The sequence below is a fragment of the Polypterus senegalus genome, chromosome 2 (genome assembly GCF_016835505.1).
Source record: "Polypterus senegalus isolate Bchr_013 chromosome 2, ASM1683550v1, whole genome shotgun sequence".
Classification (NCBI taxonomy): Eukaryota; Metazoa; Chordata; class Cladistia; order Polypteriformes; family Polypteridae; genus Polypterus; species Polypterus senegalus.
The window spans coordinates 206245222-206264177 of record NC_053155.1 but is presented as its reverse complement, the minus strand read 5'-3'; the positions used below and the strand labels follow the sequence as shown (position 1 = coordinate 206264177).

The 18956-nt window shown below is 34.2% G+C and overlaps 1 protein-coding gene across 15 annotated transcripts in view; it reads right to left on the bottom strand.

The window, feature by feature from the left end:
* Positions 1 to 18956, bottom strand: part of dmd (dystrophin) — a 2654580-nt gene that overhangs the window by 53878 nt on the left and 2581746 nt on the right. For 12 of the 15 annotated variants that reach the window (XM_039745193.1, XM_039745197.1, XM_039745200.1 and 9 more), the window contains 2 exons: positions 16883 to 17019; positions 16109 to 16147 (listed from right to left, as the gene is read on the bottom strand). In XM_039745193.1, coding sequence (XP_039601127.1) covers positions 16109 to 16147; positions 16883 to 17019 — 176 coding nt within the window. The remainder of the gene's footprint in view (positions 1 to 16108; positions 16148 to 16882; positions 17020 to 18956) is intronic. The other 3 variants (XM_039745194.1, XM_039745202.1, XM_039745199.1) reach the window with 1 other exon arrangement.

Here is an 18956-nt window from a genome sequence, read left to right as displayed (position 1 = left end):
AAGCATAATGTCATTGAGCTATTCAACTGTATGTAGCCTAGCATTCTATTAGGCTACGTACAAAATACTACATTTTCAATAAAAAATGGTGTTTTGCACCCATATCAATGTGTTGAATACAGTGGAAAGTAAGAGTGATGGTCACTGTGTAATTAAATAAAAAATGCTGCGAATGTTAAGGTGACAAGAAAACAACTGATCAGCTCCATTGTTCATATGCGACAGGAGTAATTATAAGCAATCCATAGCAATCAAAGCACATCTTCTACCAAACAACATTTGTAAAACTAACTCAAAGAGAAAATAAATGAATAAATGCATGTGTGTGTCTATATTTTCGCTTTATAACATCTTGCTTTTGTGTCTCTGTCCTGCATTTTTGTACTACAACCATCCACTTCATTTAGTGCCTTGTTATTAATGTTGCCGTGGAAAGTACCATTCATTACCGAATGGATCAATTTTAATAATAAAGAATGATAAACAATCAAGTTACTTACAATATGAGTTTCAGAGGAATTTTTCATTTCAACAGTAGTACTATGGCCACTGGATTATCACAAAACTGTACCAACTGGCCTATTGAACATGTATGCAGCATTCAAACTGTACAAAACATAAGTTAGATGCATTCAGGAAAGCAATGCAACAAACACCACGGAAAGCAACTCCTCTTTGTCCACTATGTTGGAATAGAAGGGTGACCAATCAGGAAATAAGTGTTGTAATAAATTGGGGAGGGCACTGACACATCAGAGAGTGGTTAGTGTCTGTTTCTCATATTGCATGATTAAGTTAGACATTTACTTCTTAACCATCAAATTTTGCATTTATGCATACTAAACATTTGCCACATACCCATCCAAATGTGAGTTTTGTCCAAGCTTGTCTTTGTTAATTTTGCTATTCCACGGGTATCCAATCTTACCACTTAGAAGATTTAGTCCACTTTATTTAGTCTATCCATTTAATTTTAATATGAACTTAAACCTAGTAAAAGTGTACAAGAAGCAGGAACCTCTCCCAGCAACATTAAAGTGCAAGCCAGTCAATCCAAGGTCATACACATATTCACCCACAATCAATTAAACCATTAATGTAAAAACTTCATATCACTAATAACCTTTTGATAAAAGCTTAATTAAGAATTAGGACTAAAAAATCTGTACAATTGACTTTTTTACTCTAAGTAAAGTGGTTGTAACTACTAACATTAGCTTGGTTAAAGAGATTTCATTGTAAAATGCTCAGATCATGTTCAAGATGGGTATTTGGGTGCATTTTGATTTTCACATTATTATGGGGAAGGAAGATCATGACATAAAACAAGTGATTTGTAAGCAATGGCTTGTGAAAATCAAATATTCCGGTAACAGTACAGACATATGGGCTCACCTAATAAGAATTTATTGACAGACATAGTTTGAAGGTTTTCAAATGCATGTATTATGAACGGTGTGAATATTCTTATTCTTTTTTGTAGACTATTGAGACACTTAAATTTCATTTCCACAATCAGAAAGGATTTAATTGGAACAAACAGATTACAGTATTTTGTGAAGGATTAACATATTTTTGCTAATTAGGATATGATTTCAATAAAAACGAAAATAATACAGTACATTGGAATATCTCTCATAATCAAATTGCTGTACTTAGTATTTTGCAAAAAATAAAAAATATCACTGCTATCACTGAGTGTTCCGACTGATGAGGAATCATTGCCAAGTTCTGCCTCTACTATGTAGTATACAAGGAAATGATAAAAGCAAAAGACAAATAGGGGATGCTTAATTTAAACACGAAATATAGGATTCTATTAATTTTATGTATTTAGTCTGAAAGCACCTAAAAGAGGAGTTTGGCAATTTTGAATTCAAAGTAATTCTTAAGTCATGCATTATTTATGGATATCTATATATATAATTCACTAAGGCAAGACAACCATGGAAAGCACGCCGGAAGGGGCGTGGATTCACTGAGCAGCCGGATACAATTGGACAAGTAAGACACCTATGGCACACGCAGGAAGGAGCCACGCCCACCAACTCCTGGCACAACTCCCGAACCACGTTGACTGTTCATAGAGACATGTTCCTCGCGGAGGTGAATCGCCATATGCAGCGTGTAAAACGGTTTGCGTGGGGTATCTCATGGGATCCTTAAAACAATCCTTTACAACTGAGGTTAAAACACAATGAAGTAAGCAAACCAAGTTTTCGGTTACGATGCACGACTGCGTGCACCACAGCAAACTGTTTTACACGCTACATACAGCAATTCACATCTGCGACAAGTGAGCGTCTTCTTAGATGCTCCTGCAGGAACACGGAAAGTCCACGTGAGTCACAGGTGCATCTAGACTGTGCAAAGACGACAACGACTCAAGTGACGAGTTGGAGTTGGGCACATGAGCGATGGCGGTCCGCCAGTTTTCAGTCACGGACGATTGTGTGTTGGTTCGTTCCATGCATAGTTACAATGTTGCTTTTCTTGCTGATTTATTACATTACTGATTTTTCAAATGTTAATTTTCTCCCTGTGCTTAAAAATCATTAAAAAAACGGCCTGATTATGCGGTGTATGGTACGCCGCGGGTTGGCTAGTATGGAATAAATCTCCTGGTGACCTAAAATGTTTACACAAAAAAAAGAAAAAAAAAAAAAGAAGTTGGAATTATTTTTATTCCCATCCCAGATTCTGTGCACTATATCTCCTAAGGGAAGGATGTAAGTTCATTTTTTTATATAAAGTGACTGCTGCGGGTGGCACTTTCATGTAAATAACATTCAGTATAATTAAAGTTTAGCATGTATATGCAGCATAATATTGCTGTCCCACTAAAATGGTTTTAAACGTTGTGTGGGGGTTTCCATCCTACTCCCCACAATAGACAATGTGAAAACTTCACGCAGTCAGTCATTGCTTTGAAGCATCAACTATAAGCAGTGGGCCACTGCAGCTAACAAGATTAAACAACAAACTTATTCTAATAAAAAAACACTAATCATCAGTTATCCTGAGTTTCAGGCTCTGAACTATACTCTCCCCATCTTTCCAAGTCTGTCCCCTCTCTTTTGGCTTCAGTCTGTTGCAGCTCCTTAACCGTATATTGTGGTTCAAGTTTCAGCAGCAAGGCTAAACATTTTTTCAGTAATTAGTCATATCACAATAAAATGCCAGCTTAATGGTCTAAATTTATACAGAAAATAAAATTTCACATTAAAAAGTATAGAATACGTGTTCAAATCTATCAAATGCACTATTTAGAAAATGGTGGTAAAGGGTTGGCACGTATGACAAAATAAATGAAGAGAAGAAGAAAGGCAGTATTTCTTTAAAAATGGAAGGGTATCACAAAATGTGTATAAACTTAAAATGTGAATATTCTCAGTTTGGAAGTGGATGTATTCAATAACATTTAAGTGCTATATAGACTATGAATGTAGCCTATTGGGGAAGGACATTTTTTATATTAATTATAAAATCACACTTCTATTAAGAAAGCAGGCCTCCTGGGGAAAATAATGTATACCATGATTGTGATGAAACTAACTTGGTCCTTTAAGTGACTGAGATACATGGCAGCAATGAATTTTACTTCTTTCTTAAAAACCAGCACTTCCAACATTGTTACCAATTACAGAGAATGACAGGCTTGGCTGGGCTTCCAAAAGTCATTTCAGTTTTTCTAAAACAAATGCCATATCTTTCTAGGTCTGATGATAAAGTTTCTATCACTTTCTACATCTGATTTCAGATGTACAAAGTTTCCAAAATGGAACTGCATTGTGATGTGTAAGAAGTGACTGCCAAAAATTTATCATGGAAGGAAAATGTACTGCAGTTGTCCATTAACCTCTAGGGATTTATAAAAAAAGCAACCTTGGCATTATACCTGGTTCTCACTACAGAAATGCTAAGTAAGTATATACAAGACAACCAAGATTAAACAATACTTAATATAACTTCACGAGTTCAATCAACACATTAAAAATTCTAAGACTATGCTAATCTTTTCTTAGCCCTCCGTGTTACATTCCAATATTCTTTCTTCCTTCAATTGTACTTTTCAAACTTTTTTCATTAAACCTCTTCCTTACACTATATTCCCAGTCAAGAATCTTGTGTAGCCAAGAATAGTTATAAATTTGTGTTAATATGTCTTGGAGATCTTGTCAATTGCTTCTGTGTTGAACAATTAATTTTATTCTGGTGGAATATACAAATAGCTATATAGTGAAGAATGCTATCAGTTAGGATATACAGTACACATCTTCAATTAAAATTTATTTAATCATACATGAATATTTAATCTGTAAACAAAAGTCAAGCCACCTTGTACTTCTCGTAAGTATCATGCAGTAGGTAAGAGTGAGCAGAAGTTGCCAAATCAGTGGCTTTAGCAGTACTAATTCTAGATTCAACAGCTGTAAAACTTTCAACGAACCTTCTTCATTTGGAACATTTTCATTGTTCGGTTTTATTTTTTACAATTACATTAAAAATTTACAAGCACAGAGTTAGGCTAAACTAAACAACATTAGTTAAATTGTTTTTCTCATCACGTGGAAATCTAGAATTCATTCTGACTGAGACATTAACTTCAAATAATTCAAATCTACTAAATAACTATTCAGATATATTCATAACAGATACTGGTTTGTGTTTTACTGCTCCTGACATTTTCTTGCCAGTCTTCTGTTGCACGAGGTTTAAGTTAAGTATGTACACCACTTTCTGTTTCTCTACAGGAAAATCTAGAGACAAAATGACATAAATGAATACAAATTACTAAAAACTGCTGCAGACTGCACCCTTTAGGGAAAAGACTCATATTACCTGTTATAATAAAACATATACAAAAAAAACAAACAATTGTAACTTGAAGTTGCAAAAGTGAGAGTCTATACTAAACATCTGACTATACAAAAATAGAAAGTGGCAACTATGCCACCTATGCCTACATATATACATTTTTAAAACAAGATTTTAATAACCTAACAAGGGTAAAACAAGTGAGACACTGCCATAATTTACACTTTCACTGGGTAACATGCATTAACATGTTGGTATTTTTACTAAACAATTCCAGGTATGGATTTTTCTTTATTTAACAACATTGGAAAATGGCAAAAATTGAATAAGAAGCATAAATATAGTATAAAATTTCAGCATTTATTTTCAGCACAATTTAACTATGAAGAATTTGACTAGCAAGTAAAAGTTGATTTTCCTACCAATTAGGCAGTACAAGTTTGAGCAAATAAATTAAATATTATATACATAAACTAAATATTTATATTTATACACACACAAAGAAAGACAAGCTAAGGACCCCTGAATAACACTAGTTTGATTAATTTTCTGAACTGAAATAAAATATGCTAGAAAATGGAAAACAGCTTTGAATAGGGGCCATATTCTCTAAGCAAGCAATTCTTTTACATTCTCAACAAAGACATTTGGTATTATTTTCCAAACTGCAGCATAGTGTCCAGTGTCAATTTATGCTATATACTATATTTCACTTTTATTGTGGACACCTATAATGTTACATACAATAAACCTGGCCATGATATCTAGCCAACACAGACAGTAAAACAGACCCCTTTGCATGTTAGAAAACACACAAGGCAATGTCACCACAGGTCAGCAACTATGCAAAAGAGTACTGATACATTCCTGCAACAAGTTTTCCTTCAAAGAGTATTATTGAATGTCTAAGCAAACATCCATCACATGACATCTAATAATTACAGTGATCCCCTGCCTATCGCGGAAGTTATGTTCCAGACCCATCAGCGATAGGTGAAAATCCGCGATATAGAAAGACCATATAAATAAACTTTTTTTTAATAATTTAAGCCCCTCCCACACGCTTTAAACACATGTAAACTTATTAAAACACACTTTGTAAACACATATGATATGTGGATGTTGGGCTAAGTATATGAGTAACATCTCTCTATTATAAAAAAAAAAAATCTTGGCAGGGAGACCAAGGAGATGAGGCGTAATCTTCTCAGAAGACAATTTAACTACTGCGAGAGACATTTTAACGTCACGCAAGACAAGGCAGTGGGACAGAAGGAAAGCTGCTGTACAGGCTTTTAAATGATTGACATGCAGAGCGCCAAGCAGAACATGCATCTTGTAAGAAGCAGCACAAAGCCAGTAGCTGATCCGTCTGCTTCTCCTTAGCATGCGTTCAGCTCACCCCCTTCACAACGTGAGTAGGAGAGACACGAAGTGACAGGAGCGTAGTGCGCCTCCTGTGGCGTTGAACGAAGCGATCGAGACCAGATCATCTCAGAGAGACACTTTGATGACACATGAGACTAGACATTACAACCTTAGGAAGCAAAACCCGTAAGACAATGACTTTTGCATGTCACGCCCTACTTACAAACAATTTAAAACAAGTTCACTGACATGTAACCTAGCAGACAGATGTTGGAATGCTTTTGGCAGACACACTTCAGGTGCTCCCAGCTCTTAAAACAAAGACAAGCAGAACACGCAGATAATCCGAGCGCATCTCCTTAGTGTGCATTCAGCCCTCACCAAAACCCCCCACCCCAACCCTTCAGAATGCTAGCAGCAGAGACACAAAATGGCAAAAGGACAGCTGCTGTACAGGCTTTTAAATGATTGATGCAAAGCGCGACAAGCAGAACACAAAGCTGGCCAGCAGCAGCAGCAACAAAGCAGCGGAACCGATTGGATCTCTTTAGTGTGCGTTCAGATCACCCCTTCACAACGCGAGCAGCGTTATAAGTCCCCAGAGAAAGAGATTTAACCACGCCCGGTGCAGGAAATAAAGGACAAATATTGCTTTAACAAAAGTTTTAAAGTAAAAATGAAAATAATGCATATGTAACAATTCCCATGAAAATAACAATCTCTTTAAATTGTTTATCCGGTATACCAAACCCAGGAGTGGGCGAGTGAAGCGAGCAGGGGGCAGAGCCCCCTAGTAATAATAATAATAATAAATCTGCAATGTAGTGGGGGCGCGATAGCTGAACCACGATATAGTGTGCAATTACTGTAATGTAATGCTGCATTCAAATGTAATTTGAATTTTGGAACTCAACAGCTAAAGCTAATCATACTGTATATAAATACAAGAATGTGCAAGCAGGTATAAAATGTTCTGACATTAAACATAATTAGTAAATGTTATTAGATATGGCACCATTTACAGGATACAATAAACGGCATTACTAATTTTCCATTACCTTTAAACACTTTTAACTGTCTTACTCAGGGTCACGGAGTTGGAGGTTATACAATTTTTAACTAAAAAAAAGCAGTAAAGATTATATGATCTTAACCCACATTTATAAATACAGGATTTAAATTACTGTTTGAATGCCTGAGGATAGATAAGGCTCAAATCACCACTTCATTGCTGATTAGTGAGATGTTTTTAGAAAAAGCCAGGTTGTCTTAATACTAATTGGAAGGGGCCTTTTGGTATATTTTATCCCAAGCCACAATCTCATGATCTTGAATTGTAGGTTGGTTTTAATCTCACCTGCTGCTACCCACAAATCCCAGAATGGGGCATCTAGAAAACTGATTTATGTAACAAATATCTAAATTAACTGATACACACTTATAATTAAAAAACTTGGCAAATTAATATGCTGTTTGACAGGCATATGCTCATTTTTTTGAAAAACTACTTTGTTAACAATATTATAATAAGCACACAATATGATCTCTATCTCCTTACTGAAAGCTGGTTTAGAAAATATTACACTATTCTCTAGCAGAGGCAACACCAAATGTGTTTACAAACATATGTATAAAATGAAGAACTCTTCTAAATTGCTCATATTAGACAATATAGAAGAGCCTAGTACAATTATAGACCACAAGGGTTATATTCATTATTTGTAATTAAGGTTGACGGCTTTTATCTGATCTATTTATATAATATGATTATGTTAATGGATGAATTTAATTTTCATATAGATGTGGAAATAGAAAATTTTAGCTAATGTTCCACATACCTGCTAAACTCTGTATAGTTTTGCATAGTTTCTAAAGTCTCGGCTCAGTCCTACAATAATTTATTGGATCTAATCAATACTCATAGTGTTGAAATTCAAATTTTAAGTATTACTCCATTAAATGAAATCTGTGACCACTACTTAATTACGACTGATTTGTTTCAACAGTACAGTCAGAGTTTAAAATAAGAACAGTGCAACTTTCATACTACAACTCTGCACTAAAATTTGTGGATAAAATCAAATTCTGGAGAAGAATAAAGATTGATACTGTATATAATTATAATCGTATCTGAAAGAGGCCTTTGACACAATCTTGAAAAGAAACATCCTTGTGTACTGTTTATAGAAGATGCTGACTTTACAAATGGGAAACCTGAATTGCTATGCAGAATTCCCACAGACATTAGTAGCACATATTTTTGAAATTTCTTACTGATAAAATAAATATCATCTTACATTTCACAGTCATTTTGCAAGCTTAGTATTGCAGTGCAAAACTTGATTTTTTTCTTCTGAGCACCAATTTGGTATTTTTAATTTCTAAAATGAAGTCTGCTACCTGTCCATGAAATTCAGTTTTAACAAAACTAGTGAACAGCTTAATCACTTTTCTGGCAACTCCCATTGTTACCATCATTGTTTACATTTTTTCTGACTGGCGCAATTAAGTACTACAACTAAATACGTATACATGCACTGCTAGATTTAAATGCAGCCTTTGACACAATTAACCCCTCTGTTAAGTTTTAAAATTACATTAGGCTCTCAGAAATTATCCTCACATGATTTATTTCATACTTGTCAAATCAGTTTCAGTATGTCAGAAATGGGAGGATAGTAATCCATCCTTTCATTTTGAATTTAGAAGCATCTTCCCTTGGGGTTTTAGACCAGTACTGTTTTCACTTTCAAAGCTACTACTGGGAAATAGAAAACATTATATTTAATTTTACTCATATGCAAATGATACTTAGTTATGTTTACACTTCATACCAAACAATGTTCCTTCTTTGGATTTGTACCTGGGTCTAAAAATTAAAACACTAGATAAGTGACACTATCTGCTGTTTCCAACCTAATAATAAAGAAACCTTAAAACCTTAATGATATTTTATAAATATGGTGGATAGAGGCATTAGTTTAAACCCTGCTAATTACAACATCTCATTCCCAGATTGGCCACCCATCACAGAAGAAAAGCATATTCCAACACAGCAAGCATAGAAGTGTTGCTTTCCAAGGTGTCTGCTGCGTTGTCTCCAGGTATGCATCTAAATGGCGTTTTGAGGTTAAGCAACTACTCACGCTGCATGACCAGTACAAGTACAATTCATTCTCACTGTGGTTGCTGTACAAGGAATTACAGGAAATTTGTGGCAGCATTACAAAATCGGCTTTTGAGACATCTCAGACTACAAGAGAGACATGTGAAAGTTCTGGCGTGACAGAAATTCTTCTGATCAAGTAACAGCCCAATCGTGACAGGCAACTGGGTATTGCAACGACTCTCATACTGAAGGTGAAACAATGGCAGATGAAGCTGAAATTCAGGATAACAAAAAGGAAGTTTGTCAAAGTATATGTGGCCAGTTGTCAGGTTGGTTTGCCCCTTTGAAATGGCATCCCTATCCTGGTCTGAATGCAGAAGTCCTTGCAAAATGTCAGCTAAAGCAGAGCTTTTCTAAAGCACCAACACATTCTATAGTAAGCTCAGGAGTTCAGTAAATTTTTTCCCAAAAATGACATGTTGTTGATCAAAAATCTTTGTATTCCATGCATAATGCAAAGAATTGTCACACTACTACAGAAGACGCAATGACCTTTTTTTTTTTTAATACTTTATGTTTTATGTATTGTACATTTGCACACTGAGTTAAACTGGATCAAATGTGCAAACAAGTAATATACAATATGCAATATACAGACAGGTATGCACACACACACACACACACAATCATATAGCCATGGTTAAAGTTTGATAGTGTTGTACGTGCAAACTGAAACAATTAAAATGTATTTATTTTATGAAAATTGTTATCCTAAAATGTACAAATCAGTCTTTCTTTTTACAGACCTGCAGAGGAACAATGTTATGCTCCTTGAGCATGGGAAAGGCACTATGTAAATAAAATATATTATTATTATTATTGAAATTTCCCATATGGCATTTAAAAAAGCTCTAAGCTCTAAAAAGTGTTTTATGATACATTTGGATCTCTCAACGTTATTTCACTTCCAGCAGCAATCTACACAAGCAGACAGATTTGGGGGAGTATCCTAAATAAAGTAACATTGAAAAGTCATTCCTTGATATGAAATAAAGTTAAGAAATGCATACTGAGAAAATTACATTATACATTAAAGTAGCAAAAAGCACATCCAAACTCCCCAGTCACTTTAGGTTTGAGCACTGGATTATATGTTGCACATGCAAACTCTGTAGCATCTCAAAAATAAATTACGACAGATGCATATTAGTAAGGAAACTCTGTGTTAGATAAACCTATACTGTTTTTGTTTTATATGGCATTTCTTATTGCAAAAAAAACAAATTCCTACAAGGACTCAAGTAAGCCTTGGGTTCTGCTGACCCATTTAAAGTTTAAAAGACTGTAGCACAAGTCACTACCATTGTTCAGCCATGAATGGGCTCTTAATAAGCTGTTTCAAGAGCTTAGGTGTTGCCATGGCAACAGAATAATAATGAAAGGGTTCATGCCCACACAGTTACAAACAGCTTATTTTCACAAACCTACTTTTGCATTTTAATAGATTATGCAATAACATATGTAGAATTCTGTCTAGCAGATAATTGACCATTAACAAGGAAAAATTACATCAAAATCCTTGTGGAAAGACTGATTTCTGTACCTCAACCAAATTATTTTATCATGGATTCTAATAAATTGTGACATTTGTGCTTGTGCGAAGGGATAAATGAAACACCATGCAAGTCAGTGTTTCATTAGAACTGAAGACATTTACTTTGATTTATCAAAGTGTGAATATTTGGATAAATATATAAACTACTGCACAGTTAAAAAGAACAAGGTAAAGGCGAGGCAGAGAAATCAGTTTAGGCAGATAACCAGATACTCTTTTAAACTACAGTGGAAAAACAAAAGCTTTCAGTTCTTACTCTATAACTGTAAAAGAATTAGAAAGTGTAAAACTCGTCTTTTCATACTTAATATTCTTTGCATCAGCTGTCACAGTTTTTTTTAACCCTGTCATTCCCATTCAAACTACAGAGTTAAAGCTAAAAAATGGAGTTAATGAACTGTGCATGGAAAACATAAATCAATGTGCTTCTGGAACTGAAGACTTAAATAATAGTCATTTGAGATTTTAAAATAGAAGATGTTATATCACAAAGGGATGCTAACACTCTAATCTGATTTCTAGTGATGTGGATTTTGTTCTGTAATTGCCATCCATGTTAAACCCTTCTACTGTAAATTCTAAAGTTGCTGAAGGATGGAGGCTATCCCTGCAGAATTAGGCTGAACTGAAAGCAGAAATGAACCCTGGCTAGTGGTCCATCACATAGCAGATTCATGTACAAATTATCCCCATTGTTATGGGGGGTGCAAGTTTAGACCTATATTTTCATTTCTAGATCCTTCAGATTATGTGGAAATGGCAGAAAATTAGAAAGAGGATTTTCTTAACCAGTAAGAAGGAGCCAATACTCCAATGATGGGAACATGTTATGATTTTTACTGCAGCATAAACATTTTTATTTCAGGAAGCATTTACGAGAATATGCATGCATGTATGATAATCAAATAAAGAAGCACAATTTGTTTCATTTAAAAACCTGTCTCAAACTGTTACAAATCTATTGACTTCAACAAATGACTATTGGACTGTGAAGTTAATTTCATTTATGGTGTCCTAAAAGTTACCTTTTTGGTACAGCAATTATTAAATAAAAAGCATAGGCATAAAAACACACAATTAGGAAATAAGTACAAAGGAAACAAAGATTTAGTGAAAACGAAAACAAAGTGAAAACACCCTGATGTGCTCTCAGTGACAGAAGACTAAGGCAGTATGCCAAAAGTGTATTATTTAATTTTGATCACTTTGTAACTTGTCTTTGAACCATAATATATAACTGTGATGTTCCCGATGAGACAGAAACAGATCAAGCTGAGACAGTCACTGTGTTTAAGAGCAGCAACTGAGAGCAGCAAGAAGATTTCCTTGAGGTATGAACCATTTCAGGAAACCCATGCCAACCACCCCACCAGACAACTACTGCCCCACATGTTGTCTTTGTGCCCAGTGACACTTGATGAGTCCGAATCAATATTCACAGACAACTCTAGGAATGATGTAAGAGTCACTCAAAACTATAAACTCTGCCTCAATAACTTACTCTGAACTCTGCTAAATCAACGGCTTAATGAAGCATCCTACTGTGAAAAACCTAAAAAAGGCATACTCATTTTTATCCAGTCTGTAGTTTGGGAGATTTTCAATACATCACATACATTACATACACTGCTAAAGAATTCAACCTGTTTGAAGTAAGCTCGCCTACTAATCACAAAAAACATTTTGGGGGTATCAATTAACAAGCCTGAATATGCAACATTTACAATAAACATGAGCAACATGAAAATAACAAAGGCAGTGAATGAATTAGATTAAGCAGGCTGAAAAAATGGACAGATAGATGGATAGTGCAATGGCAACACAGGTGTTAGTACAAACAGAAAAAACATATTATTAAACATAAGCATATTCAATGAAGCACCAGAAAAAAAAAACTGTGTTGTGCAAAGCTGTGGAGGAAAAAAACAATATGCATATTCTGAGTACACTGTACAGTTTTGATATCAAGTTTGGAAAGTTCTGGATTTCAGCATGGATGAATATTAAACTGTCAACTCATCTTCATCTAAGTCATAATAATAGATAAAGTCACTTCCATTAAAAAAGACATGACACAGCAACTTGTACACTGTCATATCTTTCTTGAACTGTGCTTAAACTTTCATGGCCCTTTCATGATTTTTCATGATGAAAAATATAAGTGAGCCCTAGAAATGTGTAACTGAGGAACTACACAGTAGCAAATATTAAAAATCAACACCTGTTGCAGATGCTAATTAAAATGTTACAGCATTTTGGAAGTATTTTGCCCTATTTAGCTTTAGACAGTTACTTATTTCATTTTCCCAAATATCAGTAGCATTTCAGTATCACTGGTGTTTGGAGTGAAACATGGCCATTCTAAAAAACAAAACTGCTTCTGTTTAAGCATCTGTGTTATTGATTTCCTCATGTGAATTGACTTATTGTTATACTTCAAGAATCAAATTCTTGTATGCTTCTGATTATAAACATATATTCTAATATTCTCATTTGCATTCCGAGATACATTTTGGAATATATTGTTCCCTCAATAATCGCAAGCCATTCATGTATCAACAAAGAAGCTCCACATTATGATGCTTAAGATTGGCTGCAATGTTTTCCTTTCTTCTTTTGCAGACCTGTGATTTCCTACATTGTAACCTATCACAGAACACTGCGAACACAGTGGAAATTTCTTGTCACAGACTACTGAACACTGAGGTTATTAAATTAAATGTGTGCATAATCTTAACTCTCCCCTTAAAACAATTTTTCACTGTGCAAGCATTGGAAGGAGACTTCTTGCAATGATCTTTGCATGACACTGACTACAAGGGAAAGAAGGAATGGTACTGAATTTCTTCCAGTTGTGCAATAAATGTACAGATCTCTAGAAATGCTTTTGTATCCCTTCAACAACTCATCTTCTGGGGCCTTCTGAAATCTCACTTGATCTGACCATATTATTCTTCAACAGAACTCTGGTGTAAATACAAGGAAACCAAAAATCTTTGCATTTTCTAAATGGACAGGTGCTCTCAAAACCTATACTCACATGATACAGTATTTACTGAAACACCCAACTCCAATTACCATTTTTCCTAGAAGAATCCACATTTTTTCTATCCTACACCTTTAATGTTTAAACTATAAGTCTGATAAAGATAGAGTAATTGTTTAAGGATATTTTGGGTTGCTGCTGTTCTAATATTAAGGTTGTTGATACAGAACTGTCAAAGAAATTTCACAAATTATCTTCAAAAACAGTCTCTAACATCACAAAGCAAGGAATATATGCAAGAAGCCAAACAAATTCACATGCTTTACGAACAGTTAAAAAATATCTGCTTAATTTTTTTTTTCCAGTAAGCATTGAGGATTTGAAACATACCTGTATGAAGGATAAAAGAAAGACTTTTCTTTTTTCTCTCTGGACAATTGATTTGGCATGTATGTTTATATACTTCCAACTTTATGATGCCAGAGGATTAAAGCTAACTAAATGAAGTCCCAGAAAATCCTAACAATATCAATTCCACCAATGTCCAACCCAAACATCTTTATCTAGATTATTATAACTTACATGAAGATGAGATCACATTTTACAAGCCGCAAAATTCCACACTTTTTTTTTTTTACTGAACTCTGAATTTTTAACCCTCAACACCTGCATTATGGATGCAGAGAATATTCCTAGTACTGTTGTTTCAAAGTTTGATAAGGAATCTTGAGACGCCCAACAGAACATTAAAGTACATGTACTTGGATCGGGTTTTGGAAGCATGGAAAAACATATTTCATACTTTAGCACACACTGACTACTATTTGAGACACGTTTTGAATGCTGCTGATGTAGTGGAAAAAACATTTCCGAATGGAGCAGGCATAGGCAAATATGGGCATCGATGTACATGTTCTTACATAACTAATGGGCCAGTTGAACAATTAACTGAGTGTACAACCACAACCGAACGGATTTCTAAAGACAGATATTTAAATTTGCGTCTAATTATTAAAGCATCTGAAACATTGGCTTCAATATCCTATTAGTATTGTCCGTTCCTGATTGGAACACTGGTACATTAGCAAAGCATTCACACACACTCACACTTTTTCACATTCTATTTAACGACGGAGTGTCTTTAATTTATAAGATAGACTTGCTTTGGGCTATGAGTTTCAACTTAACTACCCTGAAGAGCCATGCAAGCACAGACAGCATTCCTGCCTACAGATTCTTTCAAAATGCAAGCATTATCAGGTAAAAATGCTAAATTGCACAAGACAAAACCTATAGTCACATATATCACACACACATACATATACAGTAGTTAAGGAGCATCTAGCTAAAAGGGATAGAGGAAGTAAAAATAAATAAGATAAAGAGTGATTCACCTGTTGTAATTGTGAGTAAATAAACCTATATTATATACACTATATGTTTGTTTATCTAAATATACATGATATGGTGCAGGGTGTATTTCATAAAGCAAGCATATCAAATATAAAATACTATATTATTACTATAAATCAAATGGATACATTTCAAAAAGTATTTGCACAGAAATAACTAGGCTCCTTTGGAAAGTGTTGCACATTTTTTTTGTAAATTCTGTGTAGACATAACTCTACTCTCATTTAATAATGTTTTGCAAATTGTTGGGCATAACAATCTTTACTTATTAATTTTTCTGCTTTAATAAGCAGGAAATCCTGAAAACAAATGCATTAAATTATTTTCAAACCTATAACACAAAAAACTGTTACATTTATAATAATTCCTACTCTATGTAGATTTTTTTTAAAACCTTAATGCCTAATTATAATATGTGCAAATTGAAAATAAGAGTGCTTCTTGTCATCATTAAATGCACAAATCAATAAGGCTGTATTTAAGGAAAAATCTGCATTAAATCTCCAAATGAACTACTCTGCAAAAATGAGATTATTCAGCTTGTTATACAAAACCACTTTGAGCAAATGCCTCAAATGGAAGGAAAATGTCAGCTTTAGGGTTAAAAGTCATTTCTAATGCAACCTGACATTTAGACCTAGTTTTTCTTCCTTATTTTTATAATGCTTTCAAGAAATAAAAAAATAATTGTAATATTTTAAAATAATATTTGTGGTTGAAAAACATAACAGGAAAAAATGTTAAAATTCAACCAAAATGTTAATGGTAAGCAGCTGCACACGTCAGCAAAAGTACTCACGCATAATCTACCGGCCAGAAGTTGATCAGAGTAACAGGACTGCAAGACAAAAAATGTGGAGATGAAGACAGAAGCAGCAGAAACTTAGTGGAAAAGCATTTCAAAAGGACCAAAATCAAAGAGCCAATGTGAATGGTCATGAAATCAGCCAAAAGAAGGAACAATCAAGATGGGCAAGCTAAGTTTCAATTGCCTTGCACATAATCTTTTTAAGAGGCAAAACACCTAGAGTTCATTCATTATTATGGGGTGACATGCAATAATAATAATAAAAAAATCTAATTAATAAATATCCGAGGTACTCTAGGATCTGCTTTTTTAAATATAGACTATCTTTTGCTAAACATGATGACTTAATGAAGAACAGTGTAAGTCACATATTTAAGTTCACTGCTCAAACGAACTCTATGAAAACTTAAAATTAACAATTTTATCTTAAACATTAGGAATGTTAAAAAGAAGTTTTGCATTAACTTAGTATCACAAAAGGGTATTAAAGTATAAAAATAGACTAATTAAGTAAACATTGGCATATATGAAATATGCTTAAATTAAGGCTGCTTCTTACAAAACATGATGTACGTAACTTAATTGGAAATATAAAAACTACATATCCATGTCCGGCAATTGGATGATAGCTTGCATCTCATTACAGCAGAGCCAAACAGAAGGGCAAAAGAAAACTGATCATTTTGCAAACCTTAAAAAAAACATGTTTGGTTTTGTTACATATTCTGCTCCATTTCAGTTGTATGATCTATTAATACTACTCACGTTTCCATATTGTCCCCCTCGAGCACAGTCTGAACTGGTAAATATCCCATCCGGGGGTGCTTGGCAAAATATCTCTTGGTTCTGAACTTATTTTTCAACACTTTTGCAAAGTCTCTTACATCTTCACCAGATGTGGTCTGAAATTAAAATGAAAGCAGTTATCGATCAACATACAATAAACAGGAACTTATATATACAGAAAAACTACACAGAATGGTAAAATCTTTCTTTGACTCAGTAAACACAACACTACATTGATCTGCTTTAGCTTACAGAAAAAGAAAGTAATCCTTGCAATCATTCTTTTTGGCACAACTCAAATAAAGGCTAACAATAAAGCATAAAATCTAATGTTATTGCGTATCTGTTATTCTGAAAGATTTCTATTTTACTGGCAACCTTTTGTTGTAGGTTTTACTTCACCAATGGCCTCATTAACTATAATTACATTTTTCTTATATGTGTAGTTACAGCAATTTTCTGACCTTTGGTCTTTGTTTTTTTTTCTTTTTAAATTCTAGATTATTGACTTGTATTATATAGTTAAACATTTGAAATTTTAAATATATCCTCTGTTTGTGTGTATGTGTCTATACACACAAATGCACCATAATAAAGATTTTTATGGGCTAGCCATATTTTTAAAACATATTTAGTTAAATATTTTTAAATTCCATAATTTCTGTGTTTAATTTTCCTTATTAAAGTGTTAGGACTGATTTACAAAGATCAGCATATTGGCATAGTTATGGCATATCAAAATTAATCTGTTTTTCACTACACTAAGCACAGTTCAGGGGGCATGCATGCATGTCTTTACTAAAAAAAACATGTTGGTTGAATGATCAAAGCCTGAAGCTAAGTCAAGACTTGAAAAAAGCTCATGAAACTGAATTACTCATAAACAATACTAACAGAGAGTTTTTTTTATAATTATTTGGATTTGTGGTGTACTATTATTGCTATTTTTTTTTGTTTTTCCTTCTCTTAGAATTTAATAATTGTTCCATTTCTTATTCTTTTTCTCCTTTTTAATCAACCCATCTTCAGCACATCTTAAAGTAAATATAGACACAGGTATGTGGGCTGAAGTGCAAATATAGAAAAAAGACCTGAAGAACAACAAAGACCCTGAAAAAGACAAAGCATCTGCACTGATGCTGAAACAGAGGAAGCACCAGCCTAGAAGAAGCACTTGTGAAACTGTATAGCAAATGTTGGTAATTGTCTGCAGTCCTGACTGAGTGGAAGAAAGGCATTATGTCAAGCTACCAAAGAAGGGCGATACAAAGACTATAACAACTGCTGTGGAAAAATGTTATTGTTCATCCTGGGGAAGGTTTTTGGTCTTATTCTGCTGCAGTGCCTTTGTGATGCGGTCGATGTTTTACTGTGAGAACAAGCTGGCTTCCATCAACGCCAGTCATGCAGCAAGCAGATATTCATACTACATAATGTCAATGAACAAAGCGTTGAATGCCAGAAGACATTGCTACTTATCTTTTTTAGTCTAACCATGGATTTCATCATTCAATAAGCAAAAGACAGCACATGAGGGGGCATCCCATGGGTTGACAAATCTTGAATCAAAGACCTGGATTTTGTGGACAACATTACACTACTATCTGAAACACATTTGGCCCTTCAGGATGTGTCCACAGGATCAGAGCAAGAAGTTGGCAAGATCAGCCTATGAATTAACAGTATGAAGGTAAAAACTATCACGTAGAATGGTGGCACAGTCGAAGACATGCACCCACAGAATGGTCAGGCAGCAGTGGTACTCAAAAAGATGTGCTGGATTTGGTCAATGGCATCAATCAATCTAGTTGCCTACTTGCTTAATATATGGAAGAAATGTAAAGAAAAACTGAGATGTTGTTCTCTTATACCCATTACAGGATAATTGATCATTGATATCTGGACCTTCAGAAAATAATACGGACATTGAATTTGCAGTCTTTGATCAACTATGTCTTTGATATGGAATTATATCATCACATAATTTTTTTTCTACTTACAAATTGGAATATTTGTAAAAAAGCAATCTGCAGAACTTCTTTAATTTTCCATC